Source organism: Rattus norvegicus, chromosome 1, assembly GCF_036323735.1.
Source record: "Rattus norvegicus strain BN/NHsdMcwi chromosome 1, GRCr8, whole genome shotgun sequence".
Classification (NCBI taxonomy): domain Eukaryota; kingdom Metazoa; phylum Chordata; class Mammalia; order Rodentia; family Muridae; genus Rattus; species Rattus norvegicus.
Window position 1 is genome coordinate 237249317 of NC_086019.1, and position 19265 is coordinate 237268581.

At 38.1% G+C, this 19265-nt stretch overlaps 1 protein-coding gene across 6 annotated transcripts in view; it reads left to right on the plus strand.

Moving 5' to 3' along the window:
* Nucleotides 1-19265, plus strand: part of Uhrf2 (ubiquitin like with PHD and ring finger domains 2) — a 67357-nt gene that overhangs the window by 25267 nt on the left and 22825 nt on the right. For 5 of the 6 annotated variants that reach the window (XR_005486766.2, XR_005486773.2, XR_005486776.2 and 2 more), the window contains exon 3: nucleotides 4889-5148. The exons of the other annotated variant lie outside the window; for it this stretch is intronic. Coding sequence is in view for 2 of the 5 variants with exons in the window: in XM_039080012.2 (XP_038935940.1) it covers nucleotides 4889-5148 (260 nt within the window). In the remaining 3 variants the exon portion in view is untranslated. The remainder of the gene's footprint in view (nucleotides 1-4888; nucleotides 5149-19265) is intronic. 6 annotated transcript variants of the gene reach the window in all.

The following is a 19265-nucleotide window of genomic DNA, read 5'->3' on the forward strand; positions in this document are numbered from 1 at the left end:
TTTAAATAACATTAACATCTCCTTTCAGCATTTTAATTGTATAAATTAAAATTATGTGGATATGTATGATTTGAACACTTCTAATTATCTTCTTTTTGTCATACTGTATCTTCACATTAACTTTTTTGAAACAGGGTCTTACTATGTAATTCAGACTGGTATCAAACTCTTATAATTGTTCTATCATAGCCTTTCTTGGACTGGGATTACAAGAACATGCTACCAGATGTCCACTCTTCTGACAGATTCTTTCTGTTCTTAATTCCTCCTGAGTTACTTAGAAGGGTACCATGACAGTATCCTGTTTTTATATTAATTTTATGGTATAATATTTTTGTTATTGTTGTTGTTCTGAGCTGCCATCAAAACCCAGGCTCTACAAAAGAGTTTATCTCTTACACGTACTTTAACCTATTTAAATGTTTCCTTAGCATGTTTATGTAGGTGGACTTTTAGTACTTTGTGGGATATAAATCTTTCTCCTACCCTTTTCCCAGTCTTTCAACCTTCTGACACCAGATAAGAGAGAAAAAAGTATAGAGGGGAAAGGAAATATCCCTGTGTGAAGTCAGCAGTCACAAAGAGGAGGAAGTCATTGATAGGGTACTTCCTGCTGATGGAGGGCATTGAGTTCCTTGAGTAAGTTTGATCTTTGCTGTTAGGATATCTAATTTCTTCTTGTTTCTTCTTTGGTCAAGACTACTTAACAAACAGCAACCAATAACCCAAAAACCTCTTAGGGCTCTAGCATTTATATTCCTTCTGAAAAGTCCCCAGTGTACGGTGTAACATCATAGAATTGCAGAAATGTATCTGCAGCTGGCAACATCACGCCCCTGCTAGAGCACGAGGCAAATCATAGTCAGCTGCTGTGGATGATCTGAAGCTGCCCCACATCCCACACCTGAGATTAAAATGAAAACATATTCTTATTTCTGTATTTTTTTAAAGAAACCAAAACTTGAAAATATACACTGCATGTCTATTTATTTTATAATGTATTTAGAGTTTAAAAGCACCACCAGCCACCTTTTTATTTGTGTTATTATAAATAGTATGCTAATAAAACAATAGGATAATAAAACTTGAGTTTTATATTTACTGTACTCCAATGACAATCCCTACTTTTATGAACTAATAAATTTTATTTAAGGTTAATCTAAATAGTAGCCCTACATGCTGGCTTCTTGCAGATTTCAGCATTTCATTTTTACTGCTTACTGATCCATACTAGAGGTTATATTTGGGTAGGATTTTTTTGTTTTGTTTTTTACTTTTTGTTTTTGAGACAGGCTGCTGTTTTCTTCCTATAGCCTAGGCTGGCTTTGAACTTGTGATCCGCTAGCCTGAATTTCCAGAGTGCTGGGATTACAGATTACACTACCCCACCCCACCCCACCCTTCAGGCTACAACCATAGATTGCATTCCCTGTTACAATACACAGGTGGAATACTAAATGAAATACTATGTTTTGGTGTTCTGTGAGTAAATAGTAACAAGTTTATTCTTATCTTTAGCAGTAAATACTTTAGTTTGTTTTACTTTTTTGCTTACAATAAATTGTCTTTAAATTTACTTTTTACTATAGTGGAAGAAATAAGCCTGCATTCATTTAATATGTAAATCAGTTTATATAGTAGATAGCATGTTTGTTTATGATTGTTATACCTAACGTATTTGATTATTATTTTATTATTAGTAGAAGTAGTAGTTGTTCTCTTTCTCTTTCCCTTCCTCCCATCCTTCTGTTTTCCCTCTTCTGAGTGCTTTGTTCTTACGTTGTACTAAAGCTTTTCTTTGAAGCTATATCATTACTATGGTGGTATTCACTTTGCATACTGCCTATGCGGTTGAATGTTGCACCAAGATGAAAGTTAATGTTTTTGACTTATTTGTGCTTTCTCCTTATTTTGGTGATTTGAAACTTCAAAAAGAAAGAAAGAAAGAAACCAAGTTAAAATAGATTTCTGAGCTTGTCACTTAAAGTCTATGCTTTATCTCTTGTCAGGTCTAACAGACTTCTTAGTGTAACGGCAAACCCCACACAGTTGTTCAGGGCCAGGATGTTTCAGCTCTCTAGATTACATCCTAATTAGCCTTTGCCTACACAAGCTAGCAATGCCTTTGTTTCTTCATAAAAGAATGAATAGGCTCACTATAATTAGGCAAACTAAGTAAAGAACATTGCATACTACCTGGCACACATGGGTATAAGTGTTTTAGAACATATTTTCATGCTATATCATCTGTGTTCTAGTTTGATTTCTGTTGCTGTGACTAAAAACCCTCTGATCAAAGCAACTTGGAGAGGTAAGAGCTGACTTGGCTCACACTTCCAGGTCACAGTACCTCACTGAGGAAAGATGGGGCAGGAACTGAGGGGAATGATTGCTTAGACTCATCTCTGGCTTCTCCGTTAGCTTTCTTTCTTTCTTTCTTTCTTTCTTTCTTTCTTTCTTTCTTTCTTTCTTTCTTTCTTTCTAACTTTATTTTTTTATTTAATTTTTAAATTTTATTTATTCACTTTACATCTTGCTCACTGCCCCCTCCCAGTCACCTCCTCCCCTTTTCCTCTGAGCAGGTAGGGGTCCCCCTAGGTTTTCCCTCTGACTCTGGCACTTCAAGTCTCTGTGAGGCTAGGTGCTTCCTCTCCCACTGAGGCTAGACAGGGCAGCCAAACTAGAAGAACGTATCCGACATATAGGCAACAGCTTTTGGGATAGCCCCTCTTTTAGTTGTTTGGGACCCACATGAAGGCCAAGCTGCACATCTGCAACATATAAGCAGTACATGCCATATGGGGAGGCCTAGGTCCAGCCCATATATGTTCTTTGGTTGGTGGTTCAGACTCTGAGAGCCCCCAAGGGTCCAGGTTAGTTGACTCTGTTGGTCTTCCTGTGGAGTTCCTATCCCCTTCGGGGCACAGTCCTTCCTCCTGTTCTTCCATAAGAGTCCTCAAGCTCCATCCACTGTTTGACTGTGGGTGTCTGTATCTGCCTGAGTCAGCTGCTCGGTGGAGCCTCGCAGAGGACAGCATACTTCTGTCTGTAGCATAACAGTATCATTAATAGTGTTAGGAATTGGTGCTTGCCCATGGGTCTCAGGTTAGGCCCGTTATCGGTCAGCTGTTCTGCCCCCTCCCCTGTGCCTGCGTTGATTGTAGACAGGATAAATTTTAGGGGAGAGCTTTGTGAGTGGGTTGCTGTCTCTATCGCTACAAAGGGGTTCCTATCTGGCTATAGGAGGTGGCCTCTTCAGGTTCCATATCCTCAGCGTGGACTCTCCTTTATCCTACATCATCCTGGAGATGCCCTGTACCTCCTCACCCCTGTCAGTTGTAGATTTCCATTCCTTTTCATGGCCATCTATCCATCTCTCTTGTAATACTGAATCCCCCATTCCCCTCCCTCCCCATTTCCCCTCCATCTGCTTCTTAGGGCTATTTTAATCCCCTTTCTAAGCGAGATTCAAGCTTCCAGGCTTGAGCCTTCTTGTTTAGCTTCTTTGGGTCTGTGGGTATATCATGGGTATCCTGTACTTTTTGGTTAACATCCACTTATCAGTAAGTACACACCATGCATGTCCTTTTGGGAATGGATTATCTCACTCAGGATATTTTCAAGTTCCATCCATTTGCCTGCAAAATTCATGTTGTCTTGGTTTTTGATGGCTGAATAGTATTCCATTGTGTCGATGTATCACATTTTCTTATCTATTCTTCAGTTGAGGGACATATACGTTGTTTCCAGTTTCTAGCTATTAGGAATAAAGCTGCTGTGAACATAGTTGACCAAGTGTTTTTTGAGATGTTGGAGTATCTTATAAATCCAGGACCTACCTACCTAGGAATAGTATCTCCCACAGTGGGCTCCCTCCCACATTAATCATCACAAACATTTCTGCAGGCCAATATGATTGAAGCAATTCTTGCATTGAGTTTCCCTCTTCCCGGGTGACTCTAAAGTTGTATCAAGTTTACAACAATTAGCCAACATCAACTGTCGGCCTTATATTTATTAAGTACATTAAATGGTCTCCTTTGTCTTCAAGGGAACACTAGATTGAAAAGGTGATCATGTGCAGATTTTCTTTGTAAGGGCGTGGGGGAAAAAGGTTCAAGAGATTTCTCTCTATCCCTGGGTAAAAAACAAAAACTGTCTCACTGATGTCCTCACATTTTTTAGAAGAATTTTTAGAAACTTACCTGTTGTTTAATTCTGATCTACCTATGTTCTAATCACTGTTTTCTGTTTGTAAAAGTGGCTAGGTCTGGATCACTACTGGGCTTCTGTTCTGTGTCTTAGCCTCTCTCCTTGTTTTATCTTTGTTCTCTGAAGTGGTAAATGAGCGTGTTTGCCTACTGAGTTCCTGACCCATGGCAGAGTGCTTCCCAGTGTGTGCACATTAGTTTAGCTGACTGTTTCAGTTGTTCTTTGTGAATAATTCCTTCAATTTTCAAGTTTTATTTTCAAGTAGCATTTTTGTTAGACTGATTGTATAAATTATTCTTAGGGTTATTAAAAATTAATAGAACAAATTGTCTCAATTATTCACAGTGTTGGTTTGTCATGGCAGCATTCTTAACATGATTCCTGCATATGTAATCATTGTTTTTATAAGTAGAGTGTAGACATGGGTGAGGAAGAATTAAAACATCTACTTCATTGAAGGAAATTGGGATGGAGTTTAATTATATTAGTAAATACCATGATTAAAATAGTACAATATAATCTAAAAGAATAATTATGATCTAATCTGTAATCATTTCAAACATGAGTAGCAACAAATATTGTTTAATAATAACTCTCACACAATATGAGTTATATTAAAGTTTTTGAAGCAATAGATGAAATTAAGCTTCATTAACTAATTTTAAACTTTTTTTAGGTAAATGAATTGGTGGATGCCAGAGATGCCGGCCTTGGTGCTTGGTTTGAAGCACATATACATAGTGTTACTAGAGCTTCTGATGGACATTCACGTGGCAAAACTCCACTGAAGAATGGCAATTCTTATAAAAGGACTAATGGAAATGTAAATCATAATTCCAAAGAGAACACAAATAAATTGGACAATGTGCCCTCTACGTCTAATTCAGACTCAGTTGCTGCTGATGAAGACGTTATTTATCATATCGAGTATGATGAGTAAGTGCTCATATCATTGAGGACTTCGTGTTTTCCTGTATAGAAGCGAAGCTTTGCGTTTCAGGATTATTCTGAATAGTCTTTCTGAAGAAATCATTTAGCGGTCATGTTCGGTCTTTGTTTCTGCTTGTTTAGGTATTGTTATCCAACAGTAAGGGCCCTTTACCCGTCAGTCATCTCTGACTTAGATGTGGCTTGTTCTTAATCATCCTACTATTAGCTTGTTTTAGCATGTTCAGATTTCTATTTGTCTGTTAGGTTTTGGTTATATTTAATATTTTAGGAAACATTGTAATAGCTATAAGAATAAGGCAACAAATACTGAAAACTGTTTTTAATTGAGATAATTTACATACATCTTAACCATTTGAAGAAAATAATTCATTGACTTTTAATATGTCCAAAGATTATGCATTGTCACAAAGTTTAGAACTTTTCCATCTTTCTCACCCCAAATAAGAAATCTCATATGAATTGACAGCCATGCTCCTGTCTCTGTTTCTAGATAAAGTTATGTTCTAAAATATTATGAGGGATGTTGGCCTTAAGAGCCTAGATTCTAGCACTAAATTTTGTTATTAAAATTGTGGATCAAAAGTTATTGGCACACACTTAAATATTTTAAGCACACAGAAACTTTTTGCCATGTGCTGTGAGCTCAAATCTTAAAATGGGCTGTGCATTTTTATAGTACAAGATGGTTAGAACAAAACTTAGAGGGTCTGGAAGATGATTCGGGTTAGGAGAATTTACTGCTCATCCACAGGGCCTAGCTCCAGTTCCCACATAGTCACAACTGTCTATAACTATAGTTCCAAGAACACCCAGTTCCCTCTTCTGGCCTCTGTGGGAACCAGGAACGCATGTGATGCACAGACGTACATGTAGCCAAACATCCATATACATACAATCGTAATGGTAACAGTAATGGTAGTAATAAAGAAAATTTTAAAGAAGAAAGCAACAACAAACAGCTTGGTAGAAACTCACTTTCAGGATAACTGGAAGCAACAGTAGACACCTTTAGTCGTCACTTTTCTAATCCTTGTGGTTTGGGCTAGCTTACCAATACTACTTACCTCAAATGAATCATCAGTCTACTTTAATCATAGCTCTTGGTAATGGAACCAACAGTCAGAATACATATTATAGTAATGGGCTTGTCCGGGACTAGTAATATTGGTGAGATGGTGTTAGTGTAGGAGGGTCTGGGGTCAGGGGTCATGATGATGGTGAGTAGTCTCTGGATTTAATGAATGCTGGGGCTGAGAGCATGAAGACAAATTACTAGAGTGGTAGACTTAGCTTGGCTACTGCCAACACATAATGTTTTAAGTTTTTGAAAGAGTTTTATCTTAATAAACAGGCATGTGTATGGATGTTTTGCCTATAGTATGTGTGCAAACCACTTGTGTGCCTAGTGCCCACAGAGGCCAAAAGAGGGTATCCTTGGAAATGGAGTTATAGATGTTGTGAGCTGCAGTGTTGGTGCTAGGAATCAAACCCAGATTTCTAGAAGAGCAGCAAGTGCTCCTAATCACTGAGTCACCCCTCCAACATCAAGGTTTATCTTTTGATAAACTGGAAAGATAGCTAGGAAAACTGCTACCTGAGGTTTATTCTGTCTAAGAAGTATTATAATTTGGCAAAAAGTATGATACAAGATAGCACAGATAGGAATTGAACCTGAAGCTTTAAACACAGTGAGCTGGTGCCAATCAATCTTACAGTTTGGGAAGTCTTTGATGATGGATGATTTAGGACTAACACTACCAAAGGGTAGGCCTGTACTTTATGTGAGTGTTAGAACACAATGCAGAACTTTCATGTTTATTTAGCTGAGGTTTTTTTTTTTTAATGCTGAAAATTTTCTTGATTAGAATCAATGCTAGAAACGAGTTAAACCCTGTGAACAATCTTTTCACAGGGTTTGCCTAAAATCATCGGGAAGTACAAATGTTTACATTATGAACCATAACTGTAGCAAAATTATAGTTATAAAATAGCAACAAAAATAATTTTATGGTTGGGGTCACCACCATATGAGGAACTGTTAGGAAGGTTGAGAACCACCAGTCTAAATCAACATGTATAAGAAATCTACAATAAATTTTACATGATGGAATTAAATGCCTCACCTCTGGCGACTTAAAGATAATTATTTATATAGCTGGACTTTTTTGTGAAATAAAAGATACCAGAAACTTAGTAGAAGATGTCATAACATCTTTTACAAAGAGAAAACTATTCTTTTATAAATTCCCTTTACAACATATAAAGTATGGTATATGCTGTATAAAATAGTTGAGCTCCTGGAGCTCCTGTAACAAAATCCTTGGTAACAGAAGGCTGGTAGAAACATGTAAGATGAATCATGACATAACATGGAGGGGTCATACATTTTCTTAAAGCGTTGTAGCTTGTAGAAGAATGATTTTTTTTTTTTTTTTTTTGGTTCTTTTTTTCGGAGCTGGGGACCGAACCCAGGGCCTTGCGCTTCCTAGGTAAGCGCTCTACCACTGAGCTAAATCCCCAACCCCGAAGAATGAATTTTAAAGTAGATTAACTACCTGTTGACTTTAATACATCACCAGACAAGTCTGTCTTTGGTGGAGAATGCATTGAAACGAATTGCGGTAGAGGAGTGGCACAAATTTACTTATCCCCTCCCCACTTTTCTTTCCATTTAGTCAGCCGGCTATGGGAGCACACATGAATGTCAGTACTCGGAAAGCATGGGTTTAGGGTCACCCTGAGCCACAAATCAAGTCCTTATTTTATTTTATTTTTATTTATTTTGTTTTGTTTTCTGGGATAGCATTTCTCTATATAATAGCCTTGCCTGTCCTGGACTTGATTTGTAGACCAGCCTGCCCTTGAATTCACAGAGATCTGCCTGCTTCTGCCTCCCGAGTGCTGATGATATTAAAGGCATGTGCCACCATGGCTTCAAGATCCTACTTCTAAAATAAACAGAACATAACCAATGAAGCAAAGGAAAATAAATAGGGTCCTTCTTTGTTGCTCAGTTAGGCCAAATTTCTGGTCTAATACAGTCCTTTTTTTCAGCCTCCAGAGTACCTAGGGGTACTGACTTGTACCACTATACAAGTTGTACTAAATCATTTTTGCTGGCTTGCAAGATTCAAGGGAGGCAATAGGAGGCAGCGTGGCCGTCAAGAGGATGATGACAGTAATTGTACTGGACTGGATGTTCCCTGTGGGGAATATTGTCTTCCAGCTCCAGTGTCTTAAAACAGCACCTACATGACTAGGTGTATATACAGAGTAGAACCTAAATGCAAGACTGTCGTGAAGAACAGTGGAGAACCACATCTTTAACTTGGAGAACTTGAATTATGATAAGCTCTTCCTGTAAAAGCTCCATCTAGGAGGTCCTATACAATAATACAGAAATACCCAAACTTCACATCTTTGAAGAGAAAGAATAGTTTGACTTGAGACATGGTGGTTGAATAAACTGTGGTCGGTTTTTCAGCTCTAGACTGGGATACATACAGAAGATATGTTGTAAAGAAAATTAGTAAAATTAGTCATTTAGTTAGTAAATGACTTTAGTCTTCACTATAATTTTTATCTTCAGAGCACATAGGATGTTGTAAATATGCTATTAACCATCCTATGTCTGATACTATCACTACAGTTTCTTCAGTGACTGGTGTTTTTGTTTATTACATTAAGCTTTTAATTGCGTTTTTAACTTCAAAGTGGTGCAGTGTAGATTGGTTAAGTGCAATAGCTTAATAGCCCGTGCTTATCACTTTAAAATGGAATTGCTCAAAAGTTGCTTTCATTTTAATCAATTAGTAATTACTTTTGAGGCAGTCTTCAAACTCCTGGATTTGTGATTCTCCAGACAGTTTCCAGAGTGTTAGGGTAGCAGTACCTGGATGAACGACTCCTCACTCCCCAGGAGTTGGAGATTGGGGTTTGAACTCAGGGATATAGCAAACTAGGCAACTGCTCTAAGTAAACCCCTAGCCCTTTGAAAAGCTATTTTATAATAAAAATCATATCTAACATATTTTTAAACCATATGAATTCTCAGTCTGAGAAGGGAAACTCATTGGGGAACAGAATGACTTGAGAATCAGATCAAGATACATAGGCATTTTTTTGCATCAATTCCTTTCTACTTACAGCAGAGATGACAGTTTTTAATCTATATGAAAATGATAAATGTTCCAGATTTTCTTTTAAAGATAGAAAGATTTTAAAAACGAACCAAGAAATCTTGAACTAGGAGTCATTGACACTTTCTCTATCAAATTATAGATACATGCCAGATGTGGTAGCACACGCCTTTGATCCCAGCACTTGGGAGGCAGAGGCAGGTGGATCTCTGAGTTCAAGACTCGCTTGGTCTACATAGTAAGTGCTAAGACAGCCAGGGCAATATAGAGACTCTATTTTTAAAACTCAAAGGTGTGTGTGTGTGTGTGTGTGTGTGTGTGTGTGTGTGTGTGTGTGTGTTTTAGAGAGAGAAAATGTGTTCGTGTAAAAGTTAATGTTGACATGTTTTTAAGATGTTATATTTTTCTGATGTTTATATATATAATATAATATATATCTTGAAAATTCCTCGATGAATATAGGCTCAATTGCTAAAGGCTTCTTGTGAAGAATGTGTAGCTTGTCAGTATTATAACATGGGTTAGGCCATTATTAATGATTTACGTCTTATGGCAGCTAATGTAAATAAAGTGGATCTGTGGTTAACAAAGTGTCTGACACAAAAGTAGTTGTTTTTTACCTCCCCTCTAATATTACCTCTTAATTTATTAGAATCTTACTAACATGGTATTTGAAGAGAAATTTATTATCTGGAGATTTAGATTTTAATGAATTCTTAAGGTGTTTTTAAAAACACCTTAGAGGCCGTACACAATTTACCTGTGAGGAAAGTTGTCTCCCTTCTTCACAGTAAAATCCTGAGTCCTAGGGAAACATGAGGGCTAGGAAAAGTCCTGACTAAGAAACATGCTGCCATGCTGGTTTATGTAGTACTGTGAATCAAATACAAGACTTCGTATCCTTTAGACAACAACTCTACCAACTGAACTCTGTCTTCAACCCTGAAAACAAACTCTCTTGATGGTGTTATACAAAGAAAGTAAAATGGAGAAGGATTAAAAGTAATGATATGTCAAAGGAATATAAGCAATTTCAAATCATTAAGTGTTAAAGAAAAGGAAATGAACAAGTTTTTCCTTATTTCATTTTGGTAAGATTATCCCCATTTAGTTTTATGGCATCCTGAATATTATTTATTCCTGTCATATATCCTTTAAATAGCCAAGATGTTAAAAAATTCAAATGACATTTTAAAGGTCATCTAACAGGTAATTACAAAGCTGGGACAGTAATCTTGGGTAAGTAGAGGTCCTCAGAGAGAGACTGATGATACCTGTAACACTTAAGGGGAGAGAATTCTGAGGACAGCCATTTTTCTCTGTTTTTAATAAGTATTATGTGTGGGATAGAATATAGTCTCATGGTGTCCCCTTTGTGGGTTGGAGAGGTAGAGGGTCAGTATATCTCTAACCCTATCTGGAAGTCACTCTGCTCATTATGTATCCTGAACTGGTTTCAAACTCCTTCTTGGGAGGCATCCTGTCTCTGCATGTGGTTGCTGGAACTCTAGGCTTGCAAACCTTCCATTCCTTGTTAGATAATGGCAAGTCTTTTTTTTTAAATACATGTGAATGTTTATGTGTATGGGGTACCGGGGGCTGGTTCAGAGGCCAACCTTGGGTATCATCCTTAAAAACACCATGCACCTCCTTTGAGACAGGATTTCTTACTGGCTTTGAGCTCACCATTTAGGGTAGACTGGCTGGCCATTGAGCCCCAGGGATCTCCTAGTTTCTGCTTCCCTGGTGTTGGGATTACAACTGTGAACCATCATACCCAATTTTTTCATGCGTACTGGGGCCTGAATTTATGTTCTCATGTTTGTATGGCAAACACTTTACCACCTGAACTCTTTCTCCATCCTTTGATAATGTTAAAATTTATGTACCAAACTCTAAGATAATTTCTTACATGGATACTCACATAATTTATAGCATAGTGGTAGTTACATGAACTCCTGAGGAAACCAACTCCATTGCATAATTTTTCAAAGGTTCCATTCATGAAATTGTATGGCTCCAGAGCCAAAGAGTTTTCCAAAGGTCAGAAGGTCAGATCCTCTGCAGTTGGAGTTAGAGGTAGTTGTGACCCACCCAAAAGGGGTGCTGGAAACTGAACTTTGGTCCTCTGGAAGAAGAGAGAGTGCTCTTAACCACTGATTGATGTCTTCAGCCTGTTTTATTGAGTTAGGGTCTCATATAGCTCAGGCTGGCCTTGAACTTGCTTTGTAGCTGAGACAGACTTAACATTCCCAATCTGTCCCCCAAGTGCTGGGGTTATAAACATGTATCACACCGAGGTTTCAAGTTCTTTATCTTTAGAATAATGTTTAATGTCTCATATCTGTTTGCCAAAATAATTGACATCAGGCATTCTTTTGTTTGTGGGACATGGTAATGGATATAAAATATATCTATGTATATATGTCATGTTGCTTTTGTGTTGAGATTTTTTCATAATATGTAAGTGGTCATATTGAAATTGGGGGTTGGACACTTGGATCCATAGAAATGTTGCAGTCAGTAGAGGGTCTGTCACTGTAGCCCGTGTGTTTTGGGAACTTAGAGGTCCACTGCTCAAGCCTCATGAGTCCTGGTATGACAGATATGGGCCTTGACTTAAGGCAAACATGCTATGGGTAAGAAGGATTGGATGAATTAGTGTTGGAGGTTAACTGTAAGCATGTTAAGAGGAATTGAAGTGGTGCTTGTAATTGCTGTCACTGTTACTGTATTTGAAGCTATTCTTAGCCTGTGGTGCATGTCTTTGCGTAGTCTTAGTTAGGACTACTGCAAATAGAATCTAGAGAGGCAATTGAGAATAAACCATTAATGCTTTTTGATGGAAGTAACTTTTCTATAAAGTAGCAAAATGTGGGGTGTTTTGAGAATATTGATGTGTTGTGATCTTTTTAAAAATTCAATCTTGTCAAATATAATGATTTCTAGATTTTGATAGAAACGTTTTTAAGTAATGTCTGTCATGTTGATCTTGAGTAGAGTCAGTCTTGCTGCAGTGACTAATTGTCCTATTTCTTGTTTGTGACTAATGTGTTAACCAAAGATTGCCAAGTCTATTTTTCTAGTGTTCTATGGATTACAAGGTTCTGAGACATTAGTTGTACATGTGACATCATTATTGCCTTGAGTTGTGAGAACTTTGTTCTCAAAAAGAAGCTTTACACATATGAGTTGGGTTTGACTTTTTAAATATGTATCATTTCTTTACATGAGTGTGTTTTGCAAGGTGGTCAGAAATAATTGTAGATTTTATCCAAATGAGTTATTTAGGATACATATTCCTGAGGTGCTCCTTCCTCGTACCTGTACTAGGTAACCTGAGGAAAACACGGAAGTCTGTTCTTCAAATAGAGATCCCAAAGCCTATTAAATAATATAAGGAACAATATATATTATATTATGCAATAAACTGAGTATTTTGTTTGAGTTGCAATCTTTAGTTTATTAGTAAGATTTTTAATTAATTGAAACTCCTGTACATGCATGTGTCTTGATACAATCCACATTCCATTTCATTCCATTCAACTTTTTTCCTACTTGGCCACATTTCCCTCCTAACTTTATGTGTCGTCCCCACCCCCCAAAAGCTCTGAGCCCAGTGCTGCCTATATATGCATTGGTCTAGAATCATCTGCTGGAGAATAAATAGCTTCTCGGGGGTCAGGGGTACATCCCTAAAGAAAAAATTCCTTTTCTCTCCCAGCATCCATCAGTTGCCAGTAGTCCTCATTCAAGGGTGGGACTTCATGTCCCCCATGTATCCACCGCTGGGCTCTTCGCCGGCTTGATCTCATGCGAGTGTTACATGAGCATTCACAGCTGCTCTGAGTTTAGTTGTGTGTGTGATGGGCCTATCGTGTTCAGTCCACATATACTGTTTGCTGTGGGTGTCTTTTACTGTAGCTCTTGGCTATCATCTTTCCATCCTCTCTTCTGTGATGATCCCTGTGCCTTGGGATGAGGTTTTGGTAGGGACATCCATTTAGAACTGGGTGGTGGGACAGTCTAGCTCTTTACCACTCTCAACAGCTGTGAGTCTCTGTATTGATCACCATGTGCCAGAAGATGCTTCTCTGATGAGAGATGAGAACACACGTTTATGGGTATAAAAAGGAGAACTTGGGGTAGTTTAATATTGTGTATAAGATTTGCTTGTTTTAAACTTAAGCTTTTCTGATTTAATTTCTTCCTGTGAACATCTACTTGAGATGTGTTCCTTTTTCTTATAACATTGAAAAAAATACCTAACAGTGGAACACCCTGCCTTTTAAAACTGTTGAGTAAACTCAGGTTACTTTGGTAAGTATTTTTAAAGTGCTATATTTTAGGCTTAGATATTTTTAACCCCGGTTGTGTTTCTGCATTTACAAAAACATCATTGCTAATGTGTTTGGAAATGAGATTTTCATAGAATTTGTAAACCCCCATATAAGCAGTTCTGCGTAACCTGTTTGTAAGCTCTACATTTTAGGTGTCTTAGGATGTCATAACATTTTCTGTTAGAATATGAAATGTTTTCTTTTTGCATGCAGCTTGACATTAAAGATTTTCTAAACTAGAACATGCCTACAGATTAATGGTGTCCTTATTTAAACATATTTCTTCCAGGAAGCAATGTTTTGGAAACATTGTATTTCTGCATTTGAAGAATTTTATTACATTTGGGGCAATGCAACCTTTATTGGGAAAACTTAAGCTTTTGACTTAATTTAAGCCTTATTGAGAATCTAAGTCTCACCAAAGTGGGATCAAGTCCAGGATGTTCTAGCTTGGATCTGTGGAGTAATGCCTTGACTTCCAGGTTCTGAGAAACAGTACTTAGATTCTTCCTCCTGTAGGAATAGAGACTGGACTCTGGGTACAGTAGGAAAGAAGGTGACCTTCATCTACGCTCCAGCTTCTTATGACTACTTTAAGCTTTGTTTTAGAAGTTGTTCAAGCTTCATCTTCCAAAGAATATCTGGTATAGTCGGAAGTTTTCCTCTGTGAAATGCTGGAAGACGTGGCCACCTGCACCGTTCTGTAGTAACTTCAGCCGTACTTTAAGCTTCACGGGAAAGGGAAGATTATATTAGTAATTGCTTATACTTGAATAGGCTTTATCAAATTCTGATATAATTAAAAGTCTAGCGACGTATGGATATTTTACTTGATATTTTAAGAGCACTGAGGGCAAAATTTCAAGTTGAGTATATTTGTCGTTAACTCTATGGAATTTTGGCCCTACTGATAATTTGAATGTAGCTTAAGTGTGTTACCTAGGGGAACCTGTGGTTGAAACTTATCTACTGTGATGGAGTGAGAGCTATTTTGATATCTTTAAAGATAGAACCTACTTTTACGTCTTTAGCTCAATTGCAGAACTGCCCTTGGTCTTTTGACTATATATTTCAGGATAGACTCACTTCCTTCCATACATGCACCCACACTGGAATACTTCATATGCTAACTCCACTTACCAGAGGGGAATCAGTGGGCCCACCTGGTTTAGGATTGTGAATCACCAGAACACAAACTAGAAATAATTTCAAACAAACAAAACCCTTCTTCTCTTATAAAGGTATGCAGCCTCGGTTGTTTTGTTTCAGTGATGCAAGATAGACTAATGTATTTGCCTCTAAAAAAATTCATATTCCATGGATTTTTAAGAAGAGACATAGCACAATCAAAATTGATTTCAAATGTAGTGGTTTCATTATATAATGGTTAATGAGAGCCCTTAGGCTGGAGAATTTATAGCATATGTGAAGCCTTCACATGACCAACCCAGTCAACATTCTAGCATCCTAGCATGTAGGGGAAGGGGTTCATGAGATGTGCACACTAAGCATCTATGAACCCTTGAGGGCTTCTGGATAAGGGAGAGTCAGTTTTATTAAAGGTTGGCCCCTTGTTGGAGGACCACATTTCAGTGGATGGCCCGATATCTGTGAATATATGGGCAGCATAAATTCTACTAGATATGTTATTTGAAAAAGAAAAGAAAAAAAGGACGTGAAGTTGGAGGTGTGGGGATGGAATTAGGTAGCAGTTGGAGTGAATATGATCAAAAACGTTATTCGAAGTTCTCAAAGTAAGAAAGCATGTTATTTACATTCTACAGATCTGTGCATTCTTTTCAGTTTTATTCTGTTATCCATTTCTGGTTTTGTTTCATTGAGGTTAGAAAAGATTATATGATTTTATTTGAAATTTATTAAAATGTTTGTTGTCCAACACAAGGTTTATGATGGAGTACGTTTCATGTGCATTTGGTAAAATAAATGTTTTCCTGTTTTGGGGTAGAATTATATACATTATTGTACATACAATAAATGTTTTTATTTTGTCAGAGCACTAAACTGCCCTTGCCTAGGGTAGATGCCCAGCATGCACACGGTGGCTCACAACCATGCAGGCGCTGGTTCCAGCCACACTTTCTCTCTTTCAGCCTCTGTTTGCACACGGTCCTCATACATACACACTGGCAAAACCACTCTACCCAGAAAATAGGGCTTTTAAAGAGCTTTAATTCTATAAAAGCAGATCTTTTACTTAATGAGCTGAGCATACTTCCAAATATTCTTTAGTGTTATAACTCATACATCCTAAAGGTCACACAGGCTGTCTCAGTGAAAACTTGTTATTTTACCAGGTGAGTGTTGTGGTAAAGTATTAACAATTTCATGTAACAGTACAGGGTGACAGGACGTGTTTCTGTGATCTTGAAGAGGAACAGTGGAAGAAGCAGAAAATGGCCTTGAGTAGGCATGTTACTCTATTGTCAAGTGTAATGAGAGGAACGAACTCTGAAGAGGAAAAGACTCAGTGGTAGATTGCTTGCCTAGCATGCCTGTGCCTAAAGCCCTGGGTTTGATTTTGTTTTTGTCATTTTGCATGTTCCTCTTTACCTCCTACAAAAAATTAGCTAAGAACTAAAAGCAGTTGCCTCTGGGAAATACTTACAAGTCAGGTGTGGTGGGCTGGAGCAGAAGACGGCTTGTTATAAGCCTTGAATTTCAGCATGAATTTTCTGCAGATAGAATGGGGAAGTTAAAAAATGTGGAGAGGCTTTTATGTTTAGATTTTTAACTTGTACTTTTGATTTTGTTAAATCTGTAAACAGGTTGGCAAGTTGAGAGAACAGCATAATAGTTTAACTTCAATCACTGTCAACTCATAGGCCATTTAGACCTGCATACTTAATTATCAGAGGGTTATTTTGAAGGGAGTCACAGAGTTTAAACCATTTGAGGAGTAAATGGCTTTATATGCGGCTTTAGTATCTATCCCTGGTGGGTATGCTGTTCAGAGGTCCAAGAAAATTCTACCATCAGCTTCAGGAAGTTGAGTTAGCTGATAAGCACAGCATTTGAGCCAAGGTCATAACTCTTTCTGACCAAAACCAAACACAGCAAGACTTGTTGGGCTTGCTTGTCAGTTTCTGTCCAGTGAGGCATTCTGGTTAATTTCTGTACATAGACAGCTGAGTCCTATACCCCCACCTCACCTTTCAGCACAGTTGGCCGTCATCATGGGCTGAGGGCCTTTGTCACCTAGTTAAGATCCTTTGCCATATCTTTATAACTGTCAACCTTCATCTTAATGCCTGCTTCCCAGAACATAAGCCCACAAGTAGGTAAAATGTTTCTTTTTAGCATTTCTAAGAAAGAGCTAACATCTGATCTTAGACTGCCTTCCTTTAAAGGGTCTGTTTATATAGCTGGCTTTGGCTGATATCTGGATATTTAGGTTTTAGGGGAATCTTTTTAGTATAACTTGGGTTGAATATCTGCTTTGGGGGGTCTGGAATTTTGGTATGTACTGTGTATGAATACCTATATGGCCAGCCTTTCGTGACTGTACACTTTAATATGCTGACAAGGTAAAATGTGTTTCGCATGTTACACTTTGGTTGGAGGAAGCATGTCTCTGTGGAACAGAACCCTCAAAGCTTGAATTTAGTGTGTCTAGTTTTTTCTGGTCAGTCTTTTTTTATTATTAATATTTTGGCTGAAGATCATAGCCATAGATAGCTGTGTTCTAATGAGTTCTGGATGTTAATGAATTACTTGGATTATGGATGGGCTTAAAAACTCTTAACACATTAAGTATAATCACAAAACCTAATGATCTTAATAGCAATAATTTGTCAGTGTTTAGAATTCATTCATGCTTCATGTCTATGTAAAATAGAAGTCTTGTGGGGTGGCATTACCTAAATAAGTTGAAAACACTTATCTCCGGCCCTCTATCAGATCTGTGTCAGGATAAGGCTTTCCTTCCATCCTTTACTGTCTGAGCAGAGGCTAATTATTTGGAAGTGTTGCCAAAGGGACTGGCACTGAGGATAAATGGCTAAATGACTCTGAGGCCCCTTGCCAATATTGGAATTTCCTTTACCCAGTTAACTGAAGTGTAGAGACTTGATTGAAATGGGTGATTACAGAGTTCACAGTGTTGGTTCTCATTGATGGTGAGTTAGATATGTTGTGAGAGTCATGGGCTTACATGGCCCTTGTTTGATTCCGAAGATCCAGGACCAGGTGCTGGAGCAGCTTCTAGTTTCAAACCAGCTTGATCCTGAACATGGTACTCGTACTTGGCTAAGGGTCAGTTTTCTTCTGGTAGTTTCTGCCTTATTAATGCTGCTGATTCCCAAGCTTATAACGAATATGTTTGTATTCCTATAGCATGAAGTTAACTTGACTGAAAGGATTTGTGAAAGTTCAATGTTGAGTCTTATTTCCAGAATTCCATTATTGGGCCTGAAGTGCAGCCCGAGAACGTGATTTTCAGTTAGTTAGTCTGTATATGTGGTGATAGCCTGGTTTGTACTCCACACTTTGAAGGGCCATAGCAGTGTGGCTCACCTCAGTTATTGAATAGTTTAGATGTGGAAACAGGTGCTCATTACTTCTTTATAACTAATAATACACAAAGGCAGTAGGTCCTATTTTTTTAGAGGCCAATGTAGTGTTTGCTTGCTGTCTTTGGCTGGATGATGTCAACAAGTTGGGCCTAAAATCAGTCTTTTTCTTTTCTTGTATTGTTGTTTTTGTTTTTTTGTTTCTTTTCTAGACAGTTTCTATGTCTACCCTTGGCTATCTTGGAACTTCCTCTGTAAACCATGCTGTCCTTGATCTTGCCTTGATGTACCTGCCTCTGCCTTCTCAAGACGAATTAAAAATGTGCACTGACCCCATCACCTTTAAAACAAATCCTTAAGGAATTAAGGCCAAGGTTCTGTTGAGTGTTTGGTTTGGTTTTTGGTCTTAAGCATTATTAGGGAGCACTACTACATTGAAGAACAATAGTTTTATCAAGAATATTTGCCTGGGGAAATGGAACCTGTTGGGACATGCTAGCTTTGTTCATAAATTAAGTAAATCATGAAACTTGAACTAGCTCTAAGTGTGGGAGAAGCTGACATCTAGGCCTGCTAAAATGATGGTGATGATGATTAACATCTTTTTACATTTATTTTTATTTCATGTGTTTGGGCATTTTGCTTGCACCTTATACGTCTGTGCACCACGTGTGCACCTTGTGCCCACATTCTCAGAAGAGGGTGTCAGTCAGGTTCCTTGGGACTGGAGTTAAAGGCAGTTGTGAAGGGCCGTGTGGGTGCTGGGACCTGAACTCTGGTCCTGGCAGCAAGTGCTTTAATAGAGCAGTAAGTGTCCTTTGCAGCTGAACCACCTCTCTAGTCCCACGTATGCCCCTGCCCCATGTGTACACTAGGTACCTGCAGACGCCAGAAGAAGGTGTGGGATCCCATGGGACTAGAGTTACAGATGGTCGTGAGCTGCCATGTGGGCACTGGACATTGAACCCAGGTCCTCCACTTCCTTTACTGATGAGCCATCTCCCTAGCCCCTATTGAAATAATTCTTAAGTATGAAGCAAGGATTACTATGTTAGTTAAAATCATTACTACATATCATCAAAACCACATTCTCA